We start from the raw sequence: 21452 nt of genomic DNA, 5'->3' as shown, positions 1-21452 counted from the left end.
GAAAAGGCGATCAAGGGTATCCATATAGGGTCAGAAGAGATCAAACTTTTGCTCTTCGCAGATGATATGATTGTATATCTGGAAAACACTAGGGACTCTACTACAAAACTCTTAGAAGTGATCAAGGAATACAGCAGCATCTCAGGTTACAAAATCAACATTCATAAATCGGTAGCCTTTATATATACCAACAATAGTCAAGCTGAAAAAACAATTAAGGACTCTATCCCATTCACAGTAATGCCAAAGAAGATGAAATATTTGGGAGTTTATCTAACAAAGGATGTGAAAGATCTATATAAAGAGAACTATGAAACTCTAAGAAAAGAAATAGCTGAAAATATTAACAAATGGAAAAACATACCATGCTCATGGCTGGGAAGAATCAACATTGTTAAAATGTATATACTACCCAAAGCAATATATAATTTCAATGCAATCCCTATTGAAGCTCCACCGTTATACTTTAAAGATCTTGAAAAAACAATACTTCATTTTATATGGAATCAGAAAAGCCAAGACATTACTCAGAAATAAAAACAAAGCAGGAGGAATTACGCTACCAGACCTCAAACTATGCTACAAATCGATAGTGATCAAAACAGCATGGTATTGGCACAAAAACAGAGAAGTAGATGTCTGGAACAGAATAGAGAACCAAGAGATGAACCCAGCTACTTACCGTTATTTAATCTTTGACCAGCCAATTAAAAACATTCAGTGGGGAAAAGATTCCCTATTTAATAAATGGTGCTGGGTGAACTGGCTGGCAACCTGTAGAAGACTGAAACTGGACCCACACCTTTCACCATTAACTAAGATAGACTCTCACTGGATCAAAGATTTAAACTTAAGACATGAAACTATAAAGATACTAGAGGAGAGTGCAGGGAAAACCTTGAAGAAATTGGTCTGAGCGAGTATTTTATGAGGAGGACCCCCCGGGCAATTGAAGCAGCTTCAAAAATACACTACTGGGACTTGATCAAACTAAAAAGCTTCTGCACAGCCAAGAACACAGTAAGTAAAGCAAGCAAACAGCCCTCAGAATGGGAGAAGATATTTGCAGATTATGTCTCCGACAAAGGTTTAATAACCAGAATCCACAGAGAACTCAAACGCATTAGCAAGAATAGAACAAGGGATCCCATCGCAGGCTGGGCAAGGGATTTGAAGAGAAACTTCTCTGAAGAAAATAGGTGCGCGGCCTTCAGACATATGAAAAAATGCTCATCATCTTTAATCATCAGAGAAATGCAAGTCAAAACTACTTTGAGATACCATCTAACTCCAGCGAGACTAGCCTATATCACAAAATCCCAAGACCAGAGATGTTGGTGCGGATGTGGAGAAAAGGGAACACTTTTGCAGTGCTGGTGGGAATGCAAATTAATACATTCCTTTTGGAAAGAGATATGGAGAACACTTAGAGATCTAAAAATAGATCTGCCATTCAATCCTGTAATCCCTCTACTGAGCATATACCCAGAAGACCAAAAATCACATCATAACAAAGATATCTGTACCAGAATGTTTATTGCAGCCCAATTCATAATTGCTAAGTCATGGAAGAAGCCCAAGTGCCCATCGATCCACAAATGGATTAATAAATTGTGGTATATGTACACCATGGAATATTATGCAGCCTTAAAGAAAGATGGAGACTTTACCTCTTTCATGTTTACATGGATGGAGCTGGAACATATTCTTCTTAGTAAAGTATCTCAAGAATGGAAGAAAAAGTGCCCAATGTACTCATTCCTACTATGAAACTAATTTAGGGTTTTCACATGAAAGCTATAACCCAGTTATAACCTAAGAATAGGGGGAAGGCGGAAAGGGAGGAGAGGGAGGGGGGAGATGGGTAGAGGGAAGGGGATTGGTGGGATTACACCAGTGGTGCATCTTACAAGGCATATGTGAAACTTGGTAAACTGTCTGTGAAGCTAGTGAATGATGCCCCATGAATATATCAATGTACACAGCTATGATTTAATAATAAAAAAAAAGAAGTGGACCCACCTTCTCACCACCCTGGCCCAAGGAGGAGGTGCTTGTCCCTGGGCATCTAATTCATAAGGGGGTCACCATCTCAGGAGGTGGACTAGAGCAAGATCTCTGCCTGCCAGAAAGGAGAGCAACTGTCTGAAGCATTCGGAGCCTGTATTTGTAGAGATTTGAATTTCAGACCTGTAGAGACAATGAGCAGTTGCCAGTCAGGGCAGACCACAAGGCCAGCAGACAGAATAGGGATCCAAGTGACAAATCAGGACAAGCCATGAATAAGCAGAGGTGGCCTGAGCTCTAGCAGCAGTGAGGCCACCCCCAGGAAGACAGCTAGATGTTGTTCAATCGCAGAGCTGCTGTTGGAGAGCTAGACCCCGGGCTGATTTGAATGACCTTCCTTTCAGGCCCCACGAGGCCCGCTGGGGGCTGTTTCTCTTCTTTCCTCCTTCTTTAGATACCCTGGAAGAGTGTAATTAACACCGTGTAAGGTGGAAGCTCCTCTGGCTCTAATCTTCTAGAATTACACAGAACACAATAAAAACTCACTAATTCAGATGGCACAGTGCAAATTCCTAATTAGTCTGTTTGGACCAAGCTGAAATATATTTTTGTGTAGCAAAATTTTATTATAGATAGTTCAAATTACAAAAAAAAAATGGGATAGAGAAAGTGCTAAAAATTTTTTGAAACAGACAAGCATTTAGTTTAATACATGAATTCAAAATGATTTTATGTATTTATTAAATGTGTATGATCCAAGGAACTTCAATTGAATAGAAAAAAATAAATATGCTTAACCTTTATGCTTTTTTCCCCACAAATATTTACTTAAATTCTCTGTGGGCAAGACACTGGGCTAAGTTACCAGAATGTAGAAACAGAATCAATTACATATGGCCTGATAGCATAGGTTAATTTTAAAATTAAAATGAAGGTGCGACAGAAGAAATATCTTAGCATGTTGGTTTTTATCTACTCACCAAAGGGGTGTGTGTGTGTAAGAGAAAGAGTTGGGCCTTATCCTCAAGCAGGGTAGAGATTAGCGGGAAAGCAGACAGATCAATAGTTCCATTACTGTGACAAATATTGAGATACAGACAGATGTGTGTTGTATTAACAAACATAGTGGAGGAGCATCTCAGTCACCCTAGTGGTAGGGGTCCAGAGAAATTTCCTGGGGACAGATTGGGGGAAAATTTGAAGGGAGAATCTCAGTGGCTAGATGACAGGGAAAAAGCAAATTAGGAAAAGCACTTACAGGCAATTAAAAATAGTTTAGTGGGACTGAAACCCCTATTGCAAAAAGAGTAGGAAACATAGTTGATTTCCATTTTTCATGGTATTTGTGCTTTACAAACTTGCCATGCACACTAAATTATCAAATACTGAACTATTGCCCCCAGTGGGAATACAGGATTTGGTTTCTGGAAGCCTCTGATCACAATATCTTCAGCAACTGAAACATCTTTTGTTCTCTACAGCAGTGTTTTCAACAGTTTTTTTTTTCATCTCACAGCACATTTAAACTTATAGTTAAATTTCTATGGCACATTTAAATTATGCTGACCAAAAAAAGAATATATTTACAGTGCTTTGAACTTTTGAAAGTAATTCAATTAAGAAGCTTTAAAAGTTTTTGCGGCACACTTAAGATCCTCTTGCACGCCAGTGTGTGTGGCACACCACTTGAAAATCATTGCACTACAAGCTAGTTTGCCAGCATTCTTGAAAAATAAGCCAGCCTCATCAGCTGTGAAAACCTGTTCTTCCACATAACATCTTCCTGCTTAACACTTAGCAGTATTTACAAGGTTCTTCTGCAGCCTCCTGATTCCTTGGACTACACTTACCTCAGGCTTTTATAAAAAAGATACCCTATTCAACATAGCACCAGAAGTCCTAGTCAGAGCAATTAAGCAAGAAAAAGAAATAAAAGGATCCAAATTAGAGAGAAAGAAGTAAAATTATCTCTGTTCATAGATGACATGACCTTATGTACGTGGAAAACCCTAAAGCCCACAAAAAGGGCTATAACTAATGAATAAATTCAGCAATGTTGCAAGATACAAAATCAACACACAAGTATCATTTGCTTTTTATATATGAACAATAAACACTTCCAAAAGAAAATTAAGAAAGCAAGTCTACTTATAATAGTATTACAAAGAACAATATACTTAGGGATAAACAAACCTAGCCAACAAGGCAAAAGGTTTGTACGCTGAAAACTACAAAAAGTTGCTGGAAAAAAATTAAGGAAGACATAAAACAATGGAAAAATATCTTGTGTTCATGGATGGGAAGGCTTAATATTTGTAGGTTGTACTTACTACCCAAAATGACCTACAGATTTAATGCAATCCCTAGCAAATCTCAATAACATTCTTTGAAATAATAAATAAAATCCATTCTACATTCCTATGGAATCTTAAAAAAACCTGAACAGCTAAAATAATATTGAAAAAGAACAAAATTGGAGGTTTTACACTTCCTGATTTCAAAACCTATTACAAGTCTAAAGAGTCATACTGGCATAAAGATAAACCTAGGACCGCTGGGAAAGCATTATTTTGGGTGTGCCCCCGAGGGTGTCTCCAGTGGGTGTACGGAGTGAAGAAAATCTTCCCTCCACGTGGGCAGACACCACCTAATGGGCTTTCAGCCTGGATGGAATAAAAACTAAATGAAGGATGAATTCTAGCTTTCTCTATTCTGAAGCTAAGATGCCCTCTTCTCCTTCCCGTGAACATCAGAACTCCAGGCTCTTGGACTTTTGGACCATGTACTTTCACCAGCAGCCCCCTGGGCTCTTGGGCTTTGAACTTGGACTGAGCCACACTGCTCATTTCCCTGGTTCTCCTGCTTGCAGGTGGCTATTGTGGGATTTCTCAGCCTCCACAGTCGTGTGAGCCAATCCCCTAGTAAAACCCTCTCCCTCTCTCTCTTATTGATTCCATCTCTGTGCAGAACTCTTCCTAATACACCACATAATGTTTTTATGCTACAGGAAAAGAGTTAAGTGTTATGAAGTCCAAAATTATACTTAGAAATCTTCCATTCCCTTGTTGAGAAAAATGACTATTTTATTCTTTTGCTCTTTCCCCAAAATTTAATATCTTAATTTTAAGATATTAAACCTTTATATAATATTAAATTCCCATAAAAACAGATCAAGAAAACTAAAATACAACCTCTGTAATTTGACCACCCAAGGGACTGTAATAAACTGGTGAACATACGGAGGTGGTCAACATAAGGAACTAGGCCTGCTGTACTGATATTTTCATGTGGTGTGTGTCCCATCGTGAAAACTAGATCAGCTTAAGGAGGTAGTCAATGTAGGCAGGTATCAACTAGATGTTCTACTATACATAAAAATGTATTAAGATCAGGGTGGTGCCTGTGGCAGAGTAGGGTGCCGGCCCCATATGCCAAGGGTGGCGGGTTCAAACCCAGCCCTGGCCAAACTGCAACAACAAAAAAAAATAGCCGGGTGTCGTGGCGGGCACCTGTAGTCCCAGCTGCCCAGGAGGCTGAGGCAAGAGAATTGCATAAGCCCAAGATAGAGGTTGCTGCGAGCCGTGTGACGTCATGGCACTCTACCAAGGGCGGTAGAGTGAGACTCTATATCTACAAAAAAAAAAAAATAATAATATATATATATATATATTAAGAGCAGTGTCTGTGGCTCAGTGGGTAAGGTGCCGGTCCCATATACCAAGGGTGGAGGGTTCAAACCTGGCCCCGGCTGAATAGCCAAGCAATGTGGAGGGCGCCTGTGGTCCCAGCTGCTTTGGAGGCTGAGGCAAGAGAATTGCCTAAACCCAGGAGTTGGAGGTTGCTGTGAGGTGTGTGACGCCACAGCACTCTACCGAGGGTGATAAAGTGAAACTCTGTCTCTAAAAAAAAGAAGAAAAAAAATTTTTTAAAAAGAAAATACATTAAGAAAATAAATATTATTTCCCTTCCCATCACCAAAGTCTTTATCCACCTCATTTGCAAATGTCTAAATAGTCCTCACATTCACTGGCAAAAGAAAAATTCATATCAATTTTCTTCCTCCTCTCAGATTCAGAATTGAAATTCATGTTATTTTTTCTCTAATATGACAGAAAACTCTCTCAGCACATGAAACTACAACGGGAGTTCACTGAGATGATAATCCCCTCCTAAGAATAAGAAGCCAATTTAAAATTCGACTCAAATTCAAATATCCTCAAGTTGCACCAAAATCTTATTCCAAATCCAAACTCTACCTAGAGGGATGTGAAAAACCCCAGATAATTTTCTATGGTCTTATTTTTATGTTCTGTGTCAATTTCTATTTTTATCCTATGATAGAAACTTTTTTATACTCTCACACAGTCCAATTTCTGGTGGAGTTTTAATCAAATCAAATTTACTTGGGGCAGGAAACCTCGTAATAAGGTCTTTATTCTTGGGCCTTCATGCTGTGATCTAAAACAGAGAATTAAACAGACATCAGAAAGTTAGCTCTAACCCATGCAAATCAACTGGACATTAAAACATTTGGATCTCCCTGGACATATGCATTGAGCATGAATCATTAGTAAAAAGAGGCAGCAATAGCAAGTTAATCATTCCCACTTCCTATAGAAAAATTTCTTTTTTTTTTTCCATCTAGGCTTTGATATGTTTTATTAGAATAACTTTTCAACAAAAGGTGGCTTTTATTTACAGAATTGAATGTGTGTGGGGACTGTCCAACCTACTTGGACCCAAGGAAGGATGATCATTAAGCTTGTCTATGTATTTTCCTATTTCAGTTTACATACAAAAAAATTTATTTGCTTCATATTCATAAAATTCCCAGTATTGTATATGACAAAATAAACCCCCCCTTACCCCATCCCTTAATCAAATATACAAACAGCTTCAGAAACATAAAATTTAAATTGGTTTAATTTTGAAGTGTAATCCAATGAGACTGAAAACTAAACATTTTAGGTCTTGTACGAAGTAATAAAATACTCGAAGGCCTTCAGGATCCTTTGACTGATTTACATCAATAAGAGAACCTATTTTTGATGTGGTAAAAGAAATGTGCTCATCTCCAATAACAATTTCCAGCTCCTGTCGGCCAACCCTGTCAGGGGGAGGCCACAAAGCATCATCTTCTTTTGTAATTTCACTATCATCAAGAATTCTCTTCAATTCTTCCATTACACTTTTGTGTACGTAAGCCTCTTTTCTGATCATCACATCATTTTTGTAATTACTGTTGTTGGCGTATCTAAGCTTTCCGTCTGGCCGAAACTCGAATTCTAGAAACTCGTGTCCAAACTTGCCCTTGTGCCCTACATAGTAGCGCAGGTAGAAATCGCTAGCCATAGACATTTTTGTCTCAGGAAGCCCGCCTAAATCCCCTATAGAAAAATTTCACTCAGAGGAGGTGCCACATAATTTTCTCAGTATCTCAACAGTTCAATAATAGATGTAATCATTTCTATAAAATGATTATCCTTAGGTCATCAAAATAAGTTATTCCCAGGTTTTCTTCTTTCCATTCTTTCTGGAGCACATGAAATGTACCAAAAAATTAAGAGTTCACAGCATTAATGAATAATTACTTGTTTAAGACTATTTAGAAAAGAAGTATAGGTCTTTCCTTATACCTTAATCCAAACAAAATTAATTGCTCACAAATGAAATTATAAAGGCACCATAAAGCAGCAGATACCCTTGCAATGGGAAAAGCCTTAAGTACTGAAAGTAGAAATTATAAAGAGCCACAAGAACAACAAAAATCATCTATTTTTACTATTAAGCACTTAAAAGTAAAAAAAAAAAACCCATAACAACTAAAATGTAAATTGTCCTTTGTGGACTAAGCCCAGAAAGGAAAGGGGTGCTGAGAGTGTGACTTGTCACAAAAATTTCTAGAGTTAATTTCTGCAGTACTCACATTAAAATGCTTCTAATACTCTTACTCAGAAATTCTACTTTATGCTCAGAAAATCATTCAGGATATGTGGAAAGACTCGTTCCTTTAACAAATATTTATAAAGAGTTAACTGCATGCCAAGCACCTGTGGTGGGCAGGGTTGGGTCACCCAGATCCTCCTGTGGCAGGGACTTGCTGCCTCCAGCTGTCAGCCCCTGCAGGTCACCTCGCCCAGGGCCAATCACCTCAGTGACTGATGGTGTAAAGTGTAAATGCCTGGCCCCTCTGGCCCCACTCAGGAGGACTCAGACGTGCCATTTTATAGCAGGAGCTAGGGCCCTGGGGCCAGCATTGCAGCTCAACTCCTGTGTCTGCTTGATTCTGTGTGTGCCTCTTCCCTTCCACCGGTGTTGATCCAAAAGGTCTCCTGAGAAACCTGCCCCAGTGCCTGATCCCCGACAGCCCTGCTGAGACAGTTCCATCCCAGACATTATGATGCTGCAGTGAACAGAATAAAGCCCTCTCCTCCTAAACACTAACATCTGCTCGTAGAGAAAACACAAACCAAAGAAGTAAACAAATAGACAAACAAGATCACTGCAGAGAATGATAGTGCAGAGAAGAAAATAAAACAGGATAATAAAACTGGTGTTGTGAGGAGGTTATTTCTCCACTGAGAATTCAAGTAAGGAGGTGACATTTGAACAGAGAGCTGAAGGGCAAGAGTCAGCCGGGAAGAGGTATATGGTCTCAAATATTAGAGGGAATGGCAAGGCAAGGACACTATGTTCTAAAAAAATGAAATTTTAAAGCCGTTGGAAGAAAACGTCAGAGAATATCCACATGACCTTGAAGTCGCATGACTTGGAAAGGATTTAAAATGACACAGAAAATTTAACTGCATTAAAATTTAAAACTCCTGTACTACAAAATATACCACAAACAACAGGAAACGCAAATCACGGAATGGAGAAAAAAATGTTTGCCATGTGTGTAACTGACAAAGAATTACTATCCAGAACACGTAAAGCACCCCTTCACCCATGAGAAAAATTGCCCTGCATAAGGGAATGGGACCAAAGATGAGGCCCTTTCGTTTGTACATTAATGTTTCGTTTCCATTACAAATAATTTGAAGTGACATACCTGAGGACAGGTAATTAAGATTCAACAAGGATGAGTGAGGAAAATTGGTATTCATTTTAATTGGTCTGAGTTTAATTAGTAGCTGAGATGTTTTATAATTTTACAAAAGGAAGCCCATCTATTTGATGTTTAGGGAGCCAGAGGAAGAGATCGCAAGACTGAGATTGGATTGTATCTCGACAGTAATGGGAAACAAATGGAAATGGTGTAGTATGAGAGTGAAGTGATGATCTTAAGAGAACGCTCTGGGCGTCCTACAGAGAAAGGATTATGCAGACACTTAAGTAGAATGAGAGAGACTGTTTGGAGGCTGTTGCAGCAGGCCAGAGGAAAGAGGATGGCAACTTGACCACAAGCAGTGAAAGAAGTGGACAGATTGGAAAAAATGTTTTAACTTTTTCAAAATTTTGGACTAAGTTTTGACTGCAAAAAAGATGCAAAAATTAAACGGAGATTCTCATAGATCCTTCACCCAGCATCTTTTAATGCCAACATTTTATGTAACATTTTTGACCCTTTGACAATTGTCAAAACCAGGAAATTAACATTGGTATAAAACTATTAACGAAACTACAGATCTTACTTGATTTTCATCAGTTTCTTTCCACAAATACCCTATTCCTTTCCCTGGATACAATCCAGAAGTCCCCGAGGCAGTTAGTTGATGAGTCTTTTTGTCTCCTCTGATCTGTCACAGTTACGCATTCTTTCCTTGTCTTTTCTAACTTTGAGAAGTACTGGTCAATTGTTTTGAGGTTTCTCATGATCAGATTGAAGTCAGACATTTTTATCAAGAATGCCATGAGTGATGCTGTTCCTTCCTTGGTACATGGTGTCAAGGGCTACATCATGCCGATTATTTGTGATGTTAATTTTGACCACTTAGGATGGTGTCTGGTAGGTTTGCTCACTATGATATGTTAATACAATGGAGTATCACTGAGCAGTTACTAGTGACCATAGGTTACTCTTTCCCCCTTTATTAATAATAATAATTAATTATAAGTAATAATAGTAAATAATTATCAATAATGATAATTAATTTTATTAATAAAATTAATACATTTTAATTTATTATATAATATATACATATTATTATATGTAATAAATTTTAATTTATTATTAATAAAGGGGGAAAGAGTAACCTATGGGAGAAGATACTTTAAGATTATGCAAATACCCTGTTCTCCCTCAAACATTTGTCTACTAATTTTAATATACATCATTAGATCTTGCTTGCTACATTTTCTATTATGGTAGTTACCTAATGGTGATTTTTGAACTCTCTTATTCCTTCTACATTTATTCACTGGAACTCTTCTGTAAAGAAGAGCTGCCTTGAATGAAGAAAATAGAGATTACTTATCCACCTACAATTTGAAAAGCCTTTAAACTACACGTGTCTTTTAGAAAGTTGAAGATCTAAATTTAGGAATCACTGACATATACACGAAAATGAGCCCCCAGAAAATATCTACTCATGCTCATGGAAATGCTGCTTTTATAATAACAAAAATTGTATATAAAAGAAACATGGAAGATAACTTTGTAATAACTATTGTACATCCAGGTCTTTAGCTGGGTTCTTTAGAAGCAGAGCCTGAGATGTGAATTTCTGTGCAAGTGTTTTATGAAAGGAGCATTCTCGGGGAAAGTATAGGGGCAGAGGGGGAGTAGGCTGGGACAGACAAACAGGGACAAATTTGGGTTCAACTTAAATCTCACCTCTCCTGATCCCATGGGGGTCTCTAAAGCATATGGAACCATGGGGGCAGGGGATAAATTTTTATTCTCTCGTTAATCATTCATTGGTTGTGGGCCACCCTATGCACTGGTGACAGGTGGGGCTACAATCTCCTACACATTTCAGCACCAGGGGATTCTCACTCTTCAAGGCAGTTCTCAGAAGAAAGGGGCAGATAAGCAGATAGCAGGGTGTTTTAAGGCCTGGTGAAGTGGATCCTGGGTGTCACTTGCATCTATTGAAATCCATGGAAAGGAATGATATTCAGCTATTTAAAATTTTGTATATGAATTATATATATGTGAAATGCTTTCATGGTATGTTAATGGACAAAAAATGGGTTCTCCCATTTCAATTAAAAATATATATCTAATGTTTGTAAGTAGGGAAGAGGAAAACAAGCCAGGAAGGATATATACCTAAGTGATTAACCTAGTCTCTGGAAATTCCTTATCAAGTTAAGCAGAAATCTAACTTCAGAACCATGAGCTTCATCCCCAGGCACATACTCACTTAAAAAGTGCATGTAGCCGCCAAAAGACTTACCTAAGAATATTCATGGCAGTTGAATCACAATTGTGAAAAATGGAAAACTTCTATGTCTCTAGAAGAATGAATAAATAAACTGCAGTGTATTTCTACAACAGAATATCACATAATGGTACAAAAGAATAAGCTATGAATACATGCAAGATGTGATGAATCTCAAAAGCATTATAGTGAGGAAAGGCAGCCAGATGTGAGGTAATTCAGTATGTATGATTTTGTTTGTGTTCCTGAGCCTGCCTTCAGGTTGGGGTGAATAGTTAGGGTATCAACAAGAAAACACAAAGGGATTTTTCTGGATTAATACGAGTTCTGACAATTCAGTTTGTGATCTTGCAACTAACATACATTAGGAGCACTATACAAATAGCTTGGTAAAGTTTCATAACCTTCTTATGTTAGTGTTTCAGAGCTGTGTTTGTGCTGAGGTGTGGTAGTGTCCTGCTGAATGACGTTCACTGTTGCTGCATATTTTTGTGTGCCGTCACAAGAATGTTGGAGTTTGAATCAAAGTAATGAACAAACATTTGTAAATTTCTTGTTAAACTTGGCCAGTGTTTTTTTGTCCAATCAGCCAGTCTATGCCTCTTCAGTGGAGAATTCAAGCCATTAACATTTATTGAGATAATTGATAAGTGTGGTGGCATTCTAGTCGTCTTCTTTTGTGAAAGTCCATCCCTTAGTTTTACCTTTTGCATTATTGCGGAAGCTAGGTTTTGTCCTTTAGTTTCTGAGTGCTCACTTTGCTGGTGGTCCATTGTGATGGTCAGTGTGTAGAACAGGTTGAAGTATTTCCTGTAGAGTAGGTCTTATTGAGGCAAACTTTCTCAATGTTTGCATATCAATAAAAGATTTGATTTCTCCATCAATTTTAAAGCTTGGCTTAGCAGGATATAGAATTCTGGGCTGGAAATTGTTCTGTGTAAGTAGATTAAAGGTAGATGACCATTGTCTTCTGGCTTAAAAATTTTCATTTGAGAAGTATTCAGTCACCCCAATAGGTTTGCCCTTGTAGGTCAATTGTCACTTCCTCCTGGTAGCGTGCAGATTATTTTCTTTTGTCTTGACTTAGGACAGGTTCATGACAATGTGTTTTGGAGAAGCTGGATTTGAGTTGAGATGGCCTGGGGTCTGATATCCCTCTGAAAGGAGTATGTCAGAATCTTTGGTGATACTTGGGAAATTTTCATTTATAATATTCTCTAGTATGGCCTCCTTTCCTCCAGGGCATCCTTCTTCCCCTTCTGGGATACCTATAACTCATATGTTTGAACACTTCATGAGTCCCATAATTCTGTCAGTGAGCATTCTGCTTTCTCTCTCTTTTTCTCTGACTTTTTAAGTATCTGAGCTAGCTCAAGAGCTTTGTCCGCTACTTCTAAGATTCTTTCTTCTCCATGATCTAATCTGTTACTGATACTTTCTACTGCATCTTTAAGTTCCCTAATTGACCGTTTCAATTTCTTCAGCTCTGCTATATCCTTTCTATATTCGTCATATCGTTCATCTCTTATTTGATTCTGGTTTGGGATTTCCTTTTGGTTATTTTCCACTTTCTCACCAATTTCCTTCATTGTTTTTATCATCCATATTTTAAATTCCCCTTCCGTCATTTCCATCATTTCCAAGTGGAATCCTCTTCAGCAGCTACCCCATGGTCTCTTTGGGGAGGGAGGGTTGCTCTGGACTGGCTTTGCATGTTGCCAGGATTTCCATGTCTTCCTCATCAGTGTTTTCTTTTGTTTGTTTCCTTGCCCTAATTTTCCTTTCACTTTCTCTTGCACTTTAAGTTACCATGCCTCTGATCTAAGGTGTTGATATGTCCTTTTAGTACAGGACTAAAAGGATGAGAAGATTGAAGAGCAAGATGGGGGAAAAAAGACAAAAAAAAAAGAAAGAAAGAAAGAAAAGAAACAAGAGAAAGGAAAGGGGGTGAATAAAGGAGAATATTGACAAAAAGAAGAGAGGCACAGAAAGAGGGAGACAGGAGTAATGGAGGTGGAAATGAAATCGGGGTCATGTTCATCACATTCATGAGAATAATACCATGAAGAAAATATCAGCATATAAATGGATTAAATGTTTTTCTGAGGGAAGAGAAAGCATCACTGATGAAGAGAGGTCAAGGGATCCAGTAATGAGCAGAACTGATGAAAACACTGTAAAAATTTGTCAAATTGTGTGTCAAAATTGTCAGCTGACTGTGAGAACATAGCAGATCAAGTAAACATCACTAGAAAAACAAGAAAATCTGGCCAACTCATGGCTCTTTCATCACAACAATGCACCAGCTCACACAGCACTATCTGTGCAGGAGTTATTAGCCAGTAAACAATAAGAGACCTGTAGCCATGCTATTTGCTGGGTCAGCCTGGCCAGCTCCCTACTCACTGGACTTTTTTCTTTACCTGGAGGAAATATTGAAAGGAAGATTTTTTTTTTTTTTTTGAGACTGAGTCTCACTATGTCCCCCTTGGTAGAGTGCCGTGGCGTCACAGCTCACAGCAACCTCCAACTCTTGGGCTTAAGTAATTTTCTTGCCTCAGCCTCCCAAGTAGCTGGGACTATAGGCACCTGCCACAATGCCCAGCTATTTTTTTGGTTACAGTTGTTATTGTTGTTTAGCAGGCCCCAGACCGGGCTCTAACCTGCCAGCCTTGATGTATGTGGTTGGCGCCAAGCCTGAAAGAAAGATATTTTGATGACATTTTAGGACATCAGGGGTAATGCTACAACAGCTTTGATGACCATTCCAGAAAAAGAGTTCCAAAATTGCTTTGAAGAGTGGAGTAGGCACTGGCATCATTGCATAGCTTCTCAAGGGGAGTACTTTGAAGGTGACTATAGTAATATTCAGTAGTGAGGTAAGATGAATTTATGAAATTAATTGTCAGACCTTCCACATATAGTTTTATATCTATATTTTACATCTTGAGCTGAATAGTAGTCATACAAGTGTATGGATAAATTAAAATCCTTTGAGTTGTATATTTAAGCTTGGTGCATATCACTGTATGTAAACTGTATCTCAATAAAAAACATTTAGCATGGAGGAGGGGGATTGTGGTGCACATATCGGGACTCAGATCTGGTTTCTTTCCAGGCTCTGGGGTTATTTAACTGACTTCCATAAACTTCGTAACATTTATCTCTTCAATAATAATTGACAATTAAATTAGCTAATATATGCTAGGCTCTTAGCACAGTGCTCAGCATGATAAAACCTCCAGAAATTGTCAGTTAATATTAGAATTACTATGTCCTGGATTTGTCAAAGAGAGATGAAACATCCAGTTCCCCTTTACCAATCCCTCAAGTTTTGCCACACTGGGCAAGCAGCTTAATTATCTGTAATGCTGACCTCATGGACAGCACCAGAAGTTGAACATTAACTCACAGGAGTTGTGCTGGGCAGAAGGGGAGTTAAGACTCCAGCTTGACCTGCAGAACCCTGCGGAGGCTGAGTTGGGTCATGTGTTGCAGTCAAGTCTACCTGTTCCCTCACAGTGAGCCTCAGTGATGGACACTGCATGTTTTGGAGCTGGCCAGGCTGACCCAGCAAATAGCATGGCTACAGGTCTCTTATTCCTAGGGCATATTTGTCCTGAAGCTGTCATCTGGCTACCTGCACCTTAATCATTATTTTTTCCTCTGGCTATCAATCCCCGTGGCAAAAATGATCCAATCTTTGGCCCTACTGGACAGCCACAAACAATACCCAATTAAAGAGAAAAAGTCACGACAATCTAAATACAAAACTATTCACAGTTGCCTGTTCACAGTTCAGAAGCCATAGAAATGACTCCAGACTCAGCTACTGTCTGACTGTAACTGTGTGAGCAGTTTCCCTCAGCAAAAGCTGTCTAGCTGAGTCCAGTCAGTCCTCAGATCTATGAGAGATACTGATAACAAGCGATCATTGTTACATGCCACAAAGTTGGGTGGGGGGAGCTCGTTTATAGGAAGAGATAAATGAAACAGGCAGTAACTGCTATAATTATTCACTCTTCACTCTCAATTTCACTTTTATCTTCTTCTTAATAGAACTTTAATATTTATTTGAGTTGTTTAATACATTTTTTAACTTTATAAATTTATCTATGACAGAATTAGTGTTTGACCTATAGGATTAAAACATACTTTGAATTTTGAAAAATCTGCTTCTGGTAGAACTCAATCTAAGACTATGCTTTTTTAAAAAAAATCTGTGCAAAGTCTACAGAAAAAACAAAAATAGGGCCTGTAATCCCACTTTGGGAGGCCAAGGAGGATGAATTGCCTGAGTTCAGGAGTTTGAGACCAGCCTGAGCAAGAGCAAGACTGTGTCTAAAAAGAGCCAGGCGTTGTGGTGGGCGCCTGTAGTCCCAGCTACTTGGAAGGATGATGCAAGAGGATCACTTGAGCCCAAGAGGTTGCTGTGAGCTATGACTCCACGGCACTCTACTGAGGGTGACAAAGTGAGACTCTGTCTTAAAACAAACAAACAAAAAAAAACAATAAAACACTTCCGGAAATAACTTTTTATTTCCAAAGTTTCTGCATGTCGTCTTTTTGGTTTTTTGTTTTTTGTTTTTTGTTTTTCTTGAGATAGAGTTTCAAGCTGTCACCCCGGGTAGAGTGCCATGGCATCACAGCTCACAGAAACCTCAAACTTTTGGGTGTAAGTGATTCTCTTGCCTCTGCCTTCCAAGTAGCTGGGACTACAGGCGCCAGCCACAACGCCTAGCTATTTTGTTGTTGTTGCAGTTGTCATTGTTGTTTTAGCTGGCCCGGGCTGGGTTCAAACCTGCCAGCTTTGTTGTATATGGCTGGCGCCCTATCCACTGAGCTACAGGCACTGCCCCATATCATTTTTTTGAAAGAAAAATGCATCACTAGGAAAAAAATAAGGCATATTATATCACAATCTTATAATAATTTTAAGTATAAAAATTTTCTTTTTATTGCTTAATATTATCATTTAAATGTTAACATAGTTTCTATTTGGATAGCATTGAAAGTAAAACTTGTCTTCCTCATACTCTGTTGAGCAGATCTTTTAAAGCCACTTTGTCACTAAAGTCATACATGATACAATTCATTTCTTGAAATTGAAAATGACTTCCAAATGCCACTATCATGTTTCTAGCATAACTTTCATAGATGCTTCACAAAATGCTAATTAAGTCAGGTTATAATTTAAATATTTATTTTCTTCATTAATGAAGTCATGTACGTTTTACTTGACATCCTCTTACTTGATGTGAATGGGTGATTTCTTTAACAATATTACATCATCAGTATTTTTTGTGAATTTTACTCTACATAATGGTGGAAAGTTATTCTGTGAAGTTGCAGAAGTTTGATATGTCATATTTGAAAACAATGAATTATCTATCTGATAAGCAAAGGCATTTTAGGAGCCAACTTATATACCCACTACTAAATCCTAACTGAATATATTGAACAGTGTATCATTTGGGGCTGCCTAATATTGATTTCTCTGTACTTCTAGTAAAGCAGAATTGATGACTCTACCAAGATGAGATGCTTGGCCCTTTCCAGCCTGCTATGCTCTGAATGTTTGTGTCCCCTGAAAATTCATAGATTAAAACTTAATCATGGAGGTGGGGCCTTTCGAAGGTAATTAAGTCATGAGGGTAGAGCCTTCATGAATGGAATTAGTGACCTTACAAAAGAAATGCACGGGAGCTGTGCCCCTTCTACTACATGAGGATGTGACAGGAGGCACCATCTACACAGCGGAGAGCAGCTGAGTCTGCTGGCACCATGACCTTGGACTTCCCAACTTCCAGAACTGAGCAATGAATTTCTGTTATTTATAAATTACCCAGTCTAAGGTATTTTGTGATGGCAGGAGGAACAGACTAAGACATAGCCTGCGGCTTTTTATTTCTCCGTTCTTTACGTTTTTAGCAGTGAGACAAAGAGAATGAAGTGTGGAGCTGGTGTACTGAAATTATAGATTAGTCCCTACGGCCAGATTCCCAGGGCACCCCCTGCTCCCTGCCCCTTCCGGCCTGGCTCTTCAGCTGTGCATTTGTTTAGTAAACCAGATCAAGTTAACTTTCAAAAGTTAATTATTCTTTTTCAAAGTCAGTTTTTCTTGCTTTTCACCAAGACCCTTAATTGGCGTATGGCTCTCCACATGACTGACCTACCTAGGGTCACACACAGTGTCACCACTCACCAAATACCTAAGGTCTTCAAGGGTGGTGATGAAGCTTCTTGTATATGTATTCTTAGTGCCTAAAGCAAATTCCTGGAATACACATATTTTATTTTTTCCAGATTTCCATACACAACTTCTGTCTTCTCTTACTTGAAGATGAAACTTACCTACCTCCATCCTACTTTCATGCTTCAGCTTCCCCAAATTCAGTGAATTTTAAACTGAGAAGTTCAGGATCCCAGACTAGTTCTCAGCAAATATTCATTAATCAATTTTTTTCTGTGGGGGTCATATTAAATTTATGACCTTGTACTAATAAAATATATACCAACTAACTGCAAAGAAAATTGCCCCAGAAAACTATATGTCAAAATTTCCTTCTCTAAGATGGATGCCTGTATAGAATGATAAATGTTGCCTAAAATATTTTGACAGAGACAAAGAAAATCAATCTTTGTTAAATCTAAGTTAGTTTCAAAGAAAGTAAGAGGATTATTCTAAACCCATCCTGGGTATTGTCAGTTACCAAAACAGCTTGAACAAGATTTAAGAATAAGTTCTTTCTCTCTTTTTTTAAAAATGTAATATTGTTAGCCGGGCGTTGTGGCGGGCGCCTGTAGTCCCAGCTACTCGGGAGGCTGAGGCAAGAGAATTGCTTGGGCCCAGGAGTTGGAGGTTGCTGTGAGCTGTGTGAGGCCACGGCACCCTACGAGGGCCATAAAAGTGAGACTCTGTCTCTACAAAAAAAAAAAAAAAAAAAAAAAAACAGATAAATAAAAATGTAATATTGTTTAACTTCAAAAACCTTTCAGCATTCTAAACATACAAAAAATAACAGAATGTTGCAAATGTGTTTAAGTACAGAAGGTTCTTAAACTTTCATTGATGCAGTGGCTCTTCCACTTGCCACTTCGCTTTGCCAACAACGAAGAGTTCTACAGTTTATTTATTTTATTTATTTACTTATTTTTAGAGACAGAGTCTCACTTTATTGCCTTCAGTAGAGTGCTGTGCCGTTATAGCTCACAGCAACCTTCAACTCCTGGGCTTAGGCGATTCTCTTGCCTCAGCCTCCCGAGTAGCTGGGACTACAGGTGCCTGCTACAACGCCCAGCTATTTTTTTGTTGCAGTTTGGCCAAGGCTAGGTTCGAACCCACCACCCTCAGTATATGGGGTCAGCACCCTACTCAGCCACAGGCGCTGCCCATTCTACAGTTTGTTTTAAAACAGTTTAAAAACTACTGCACTTAACTAAAAAAAAAAAAAAAAGACAAACACTTCTCATGCCAGCTGATCCCCCTTTGTCCACAGCTAAGAATGGCAGCAGAATACTATGTCACTATATACGGAAACAAGACAACCTGAAGCTAAATGGATGCCCACCGCAGTGTCAACAGGTCCAACTCACAGTGCACGCCCTGAGCTATGGCCCCTAAGAAGGGCATCTTTCCCCAGGGCCTTAACGCCAAGCAAGGAGCAGCAAGAGTTGGTCTTGGTTGTTTTGTTCTTTTTATAAACAATAGATACGTACAGTTGATAACTCAGGATTTCAAGCCAATAGCCATAAAGTTAATACCACCCTACTAATTAAAAAAAAAAAAGCCAGAAACATCTTTAAATGCCTTGTCACACCAATAGCAAAGTGCACAGAGTGAGGAGAACATGGGAAGGCCTTTTCATTTTAAAAATGTTTGGAAATATATACAACTGTGATACCGTTTCAGGATGCTCCAGGCACCCATAGCCACTTCATGCAAACCACTGACAATTTCTAGAGCACTTTGAGACTACAATGTGATTGTGATCAAATTTTGTCATTTAACCTAATGAGGGCAATAGACATTTCTCAAATAAGAGATGTGTCATTTACGGCACTCCCCTACTCTAAGGTCTTCACAGGGAGACAGATAAACAAATTTTTATTCATCCTCCTCCTCATCATCATCTTCTTCATCTTCCTCTTCCACCTTTTTCTTGGCAACCTTAGCAGAACACTTTGCACTATCAAAATTTCCTTTAGACTTACGGTCAGTGACATCCTTCTCATCCTTCTCCTTCAGCTTGGCTGCCTTAGTGATCTAAAGCTGCTTTTCGTTGTCACTTAAGTTATTTCACATCTTACCCAGCTTTTTTGCCACATCTCCAATAGAGAGACCAGAATTTGTAGACTTGATCTTGGGGCAGAATTCTGAACAGAAGAGGAAAAATCCAGACAGAGGCCTCTTGGGGGCATTAGGGTCTTTCTTCTTCTTTCCTCCGTTAGCTGGTCTGTTGCGTGACCGGAGACGCAAACGAACAGCAGCTTTGCTGTGGATGTAAACTCGCTCCTGTAATTATTAAGTCAAGAAACAGACTACACGGGATGGGATGGTGTGTAGCGAAGTTCTTTATTCAGGGCTTTGATTTTATACCTTTCTAGTCACGTACACACTTAATCTATCATCTGTTAGTTTCACCATTACCTCATTTTACCTATCTGAAATTAACTTGAAAGGAAATATCCCGTTACCATATCAACACAATCACTTTTGCAGTAAAAATCTTCTAGACGCTGACTAATCTCTGGGCAGGTATCTAAATAAAGATCACAAAGAAGAAAGTAGCCACAGGGGAACAGAGTTAATGGAAGAGTATCTTCAAGTGTTCACTCAGTTTACTCAGTATGAAGTAAGGACTGTGTCTTTTCCTGAGGGCAGAGCACCTATAGACCTCTGACAATATGTTGTTAACATACGTCAACATTCTGGCCCATATCTCTGAGGAAGGGTGGCATGCCCTTTGATCTCAGGCTTCACAGGCGCACAGCTTCAGAGAATGGGCTTGTGGAATTTTTTTTTTTTTGAAATTTTTTGTTTTATTTTTTATTTTATTTTATTTTTTTTGCAGAGACAGAGTTTCACTTTATTGCCCTCGGTAGAGTGCCGTGGTGTCACACAGCTCACAGCAACCTCCAACTCCTGGGCTTAGGCGATTCTCCTGCCTGAGCCTCCCGAGTAGCTGGGACTACAGGCGCCTGCCACAACGCCTGGCTATTTTTTTATTGTTGTTGCAGTTTGGCCGGGGCTGGGTTTGAACCCGCCACCCTCAGTATATGGGGCGGCGCCCTACTCACTGAGCCACAGGCACCGCCCAGGCTTGTGGAATTTTTAACTCCAGGCAAGCCAACTCTGTGTGTGTCCCGGGGGGGGGGGGGGGGGCCAGGTCCCTTACGCCTCTGGAAAAAAATAAGCAAGCCATTTTAAACTCACACTGAGTTCACTTTGTGTGCTTGATGTAGGATACGTTTATTTCCAAATATTATCCTACACTGGTCCATAATCCATCATTTCTTGATCACAGTGGACTTTATCAGCCTTTGCCATTTCATCAAATTTAGACTTCTCTTTCCCAGACATTGCCTTCCACCTTTCAGAGCACTTCTTGGAAAATTCTGCAAAATTGACAGGGACCTCTGGGTTTTTCTTCTCCTGTTCTTCTCTGTATATTTGCACAAAGAAGGCACAGGCAGGCACCTTGCTCTTTGGTTTCTTGGAGTTACCTTTAGCCATCTTGACTGCATTGTTCCAAGAATAAGTTCTTTCTTTAAGGAGATACATTATTTATCTACAAAGTAAAGATACAAATTCAGATGCAACATTAAGGGGAAAACTAAACTTTATAACACAAAAAATAAGAATAAAGAATTCATCAGTATTATATTGGGAGAATGGAAAACATTTTTGTATCATTTGTGTGTGAAGGATTCTGTTTATAGATATTATTGATGCAGGACAAGGCAGCACCATGACCTGCTGCCTTAGCCCTGGAGGTGTTGATGCTCCTGGGAACAGAGGAACAGGAACCAGCTTGCTGCAAGGGCCAGACACCTGCCGGGGAGAGGCTGGCGCAGGGCTGTCTCCTCCACATGCACTTCTGACTGGTCAGTTTTATG

At 39.0% G+C, this 21452-nt stretch overlaps 1 protein-coding gene and 1 pseudogene across 1 annotated transcript; both read right to left on the bottom strand.

The window, feature by feature from the left end:
- Window positions 1–6637: 6637 nt before the first annotated feature.
- Window positions 6638–7365, bottom strand: LOC128563732 (protein mago nashi homolog). The gene has a single exon (XM_053559169.1). It carries the CDS (start codon window positions 7363–7365, stop codon window positions 6919–6921), a length of 447 nt encoding a protein of 148 aa, XP_053415144.1. The 3' UTR covers window positions 6638–6918.
- Window positions 7366–19452: 12087 nt separating this feature from the next.
- LOC128563965 (high mobility group protein B3-like) lies at window positions 19453–21069 on the bottom strand (annotated as a pseudogene).
- Window positions 21070–21452: the final 383 nt, after the last annotated feature.

The sequence above is a fragment of the Nycticebus coucang genome, chromosome 13, assembly GCF_027406575.1.
Source record: "Nycticebus coucang isolate mNycCou1 chromosome 13, mNycCou1.pri, whole genome shotgun sequence".
NCBI lineage: Eukaryota > Metazoa > Chordata > Mammalia > Primates > Lorisidae > Nycticebus > Nycticebus coucang.
The sequence above is the reverse complement of the archived record's forward strand: the minus strand, read 5'-3'. Positions and strand labels throughout refer to the sequence as shown.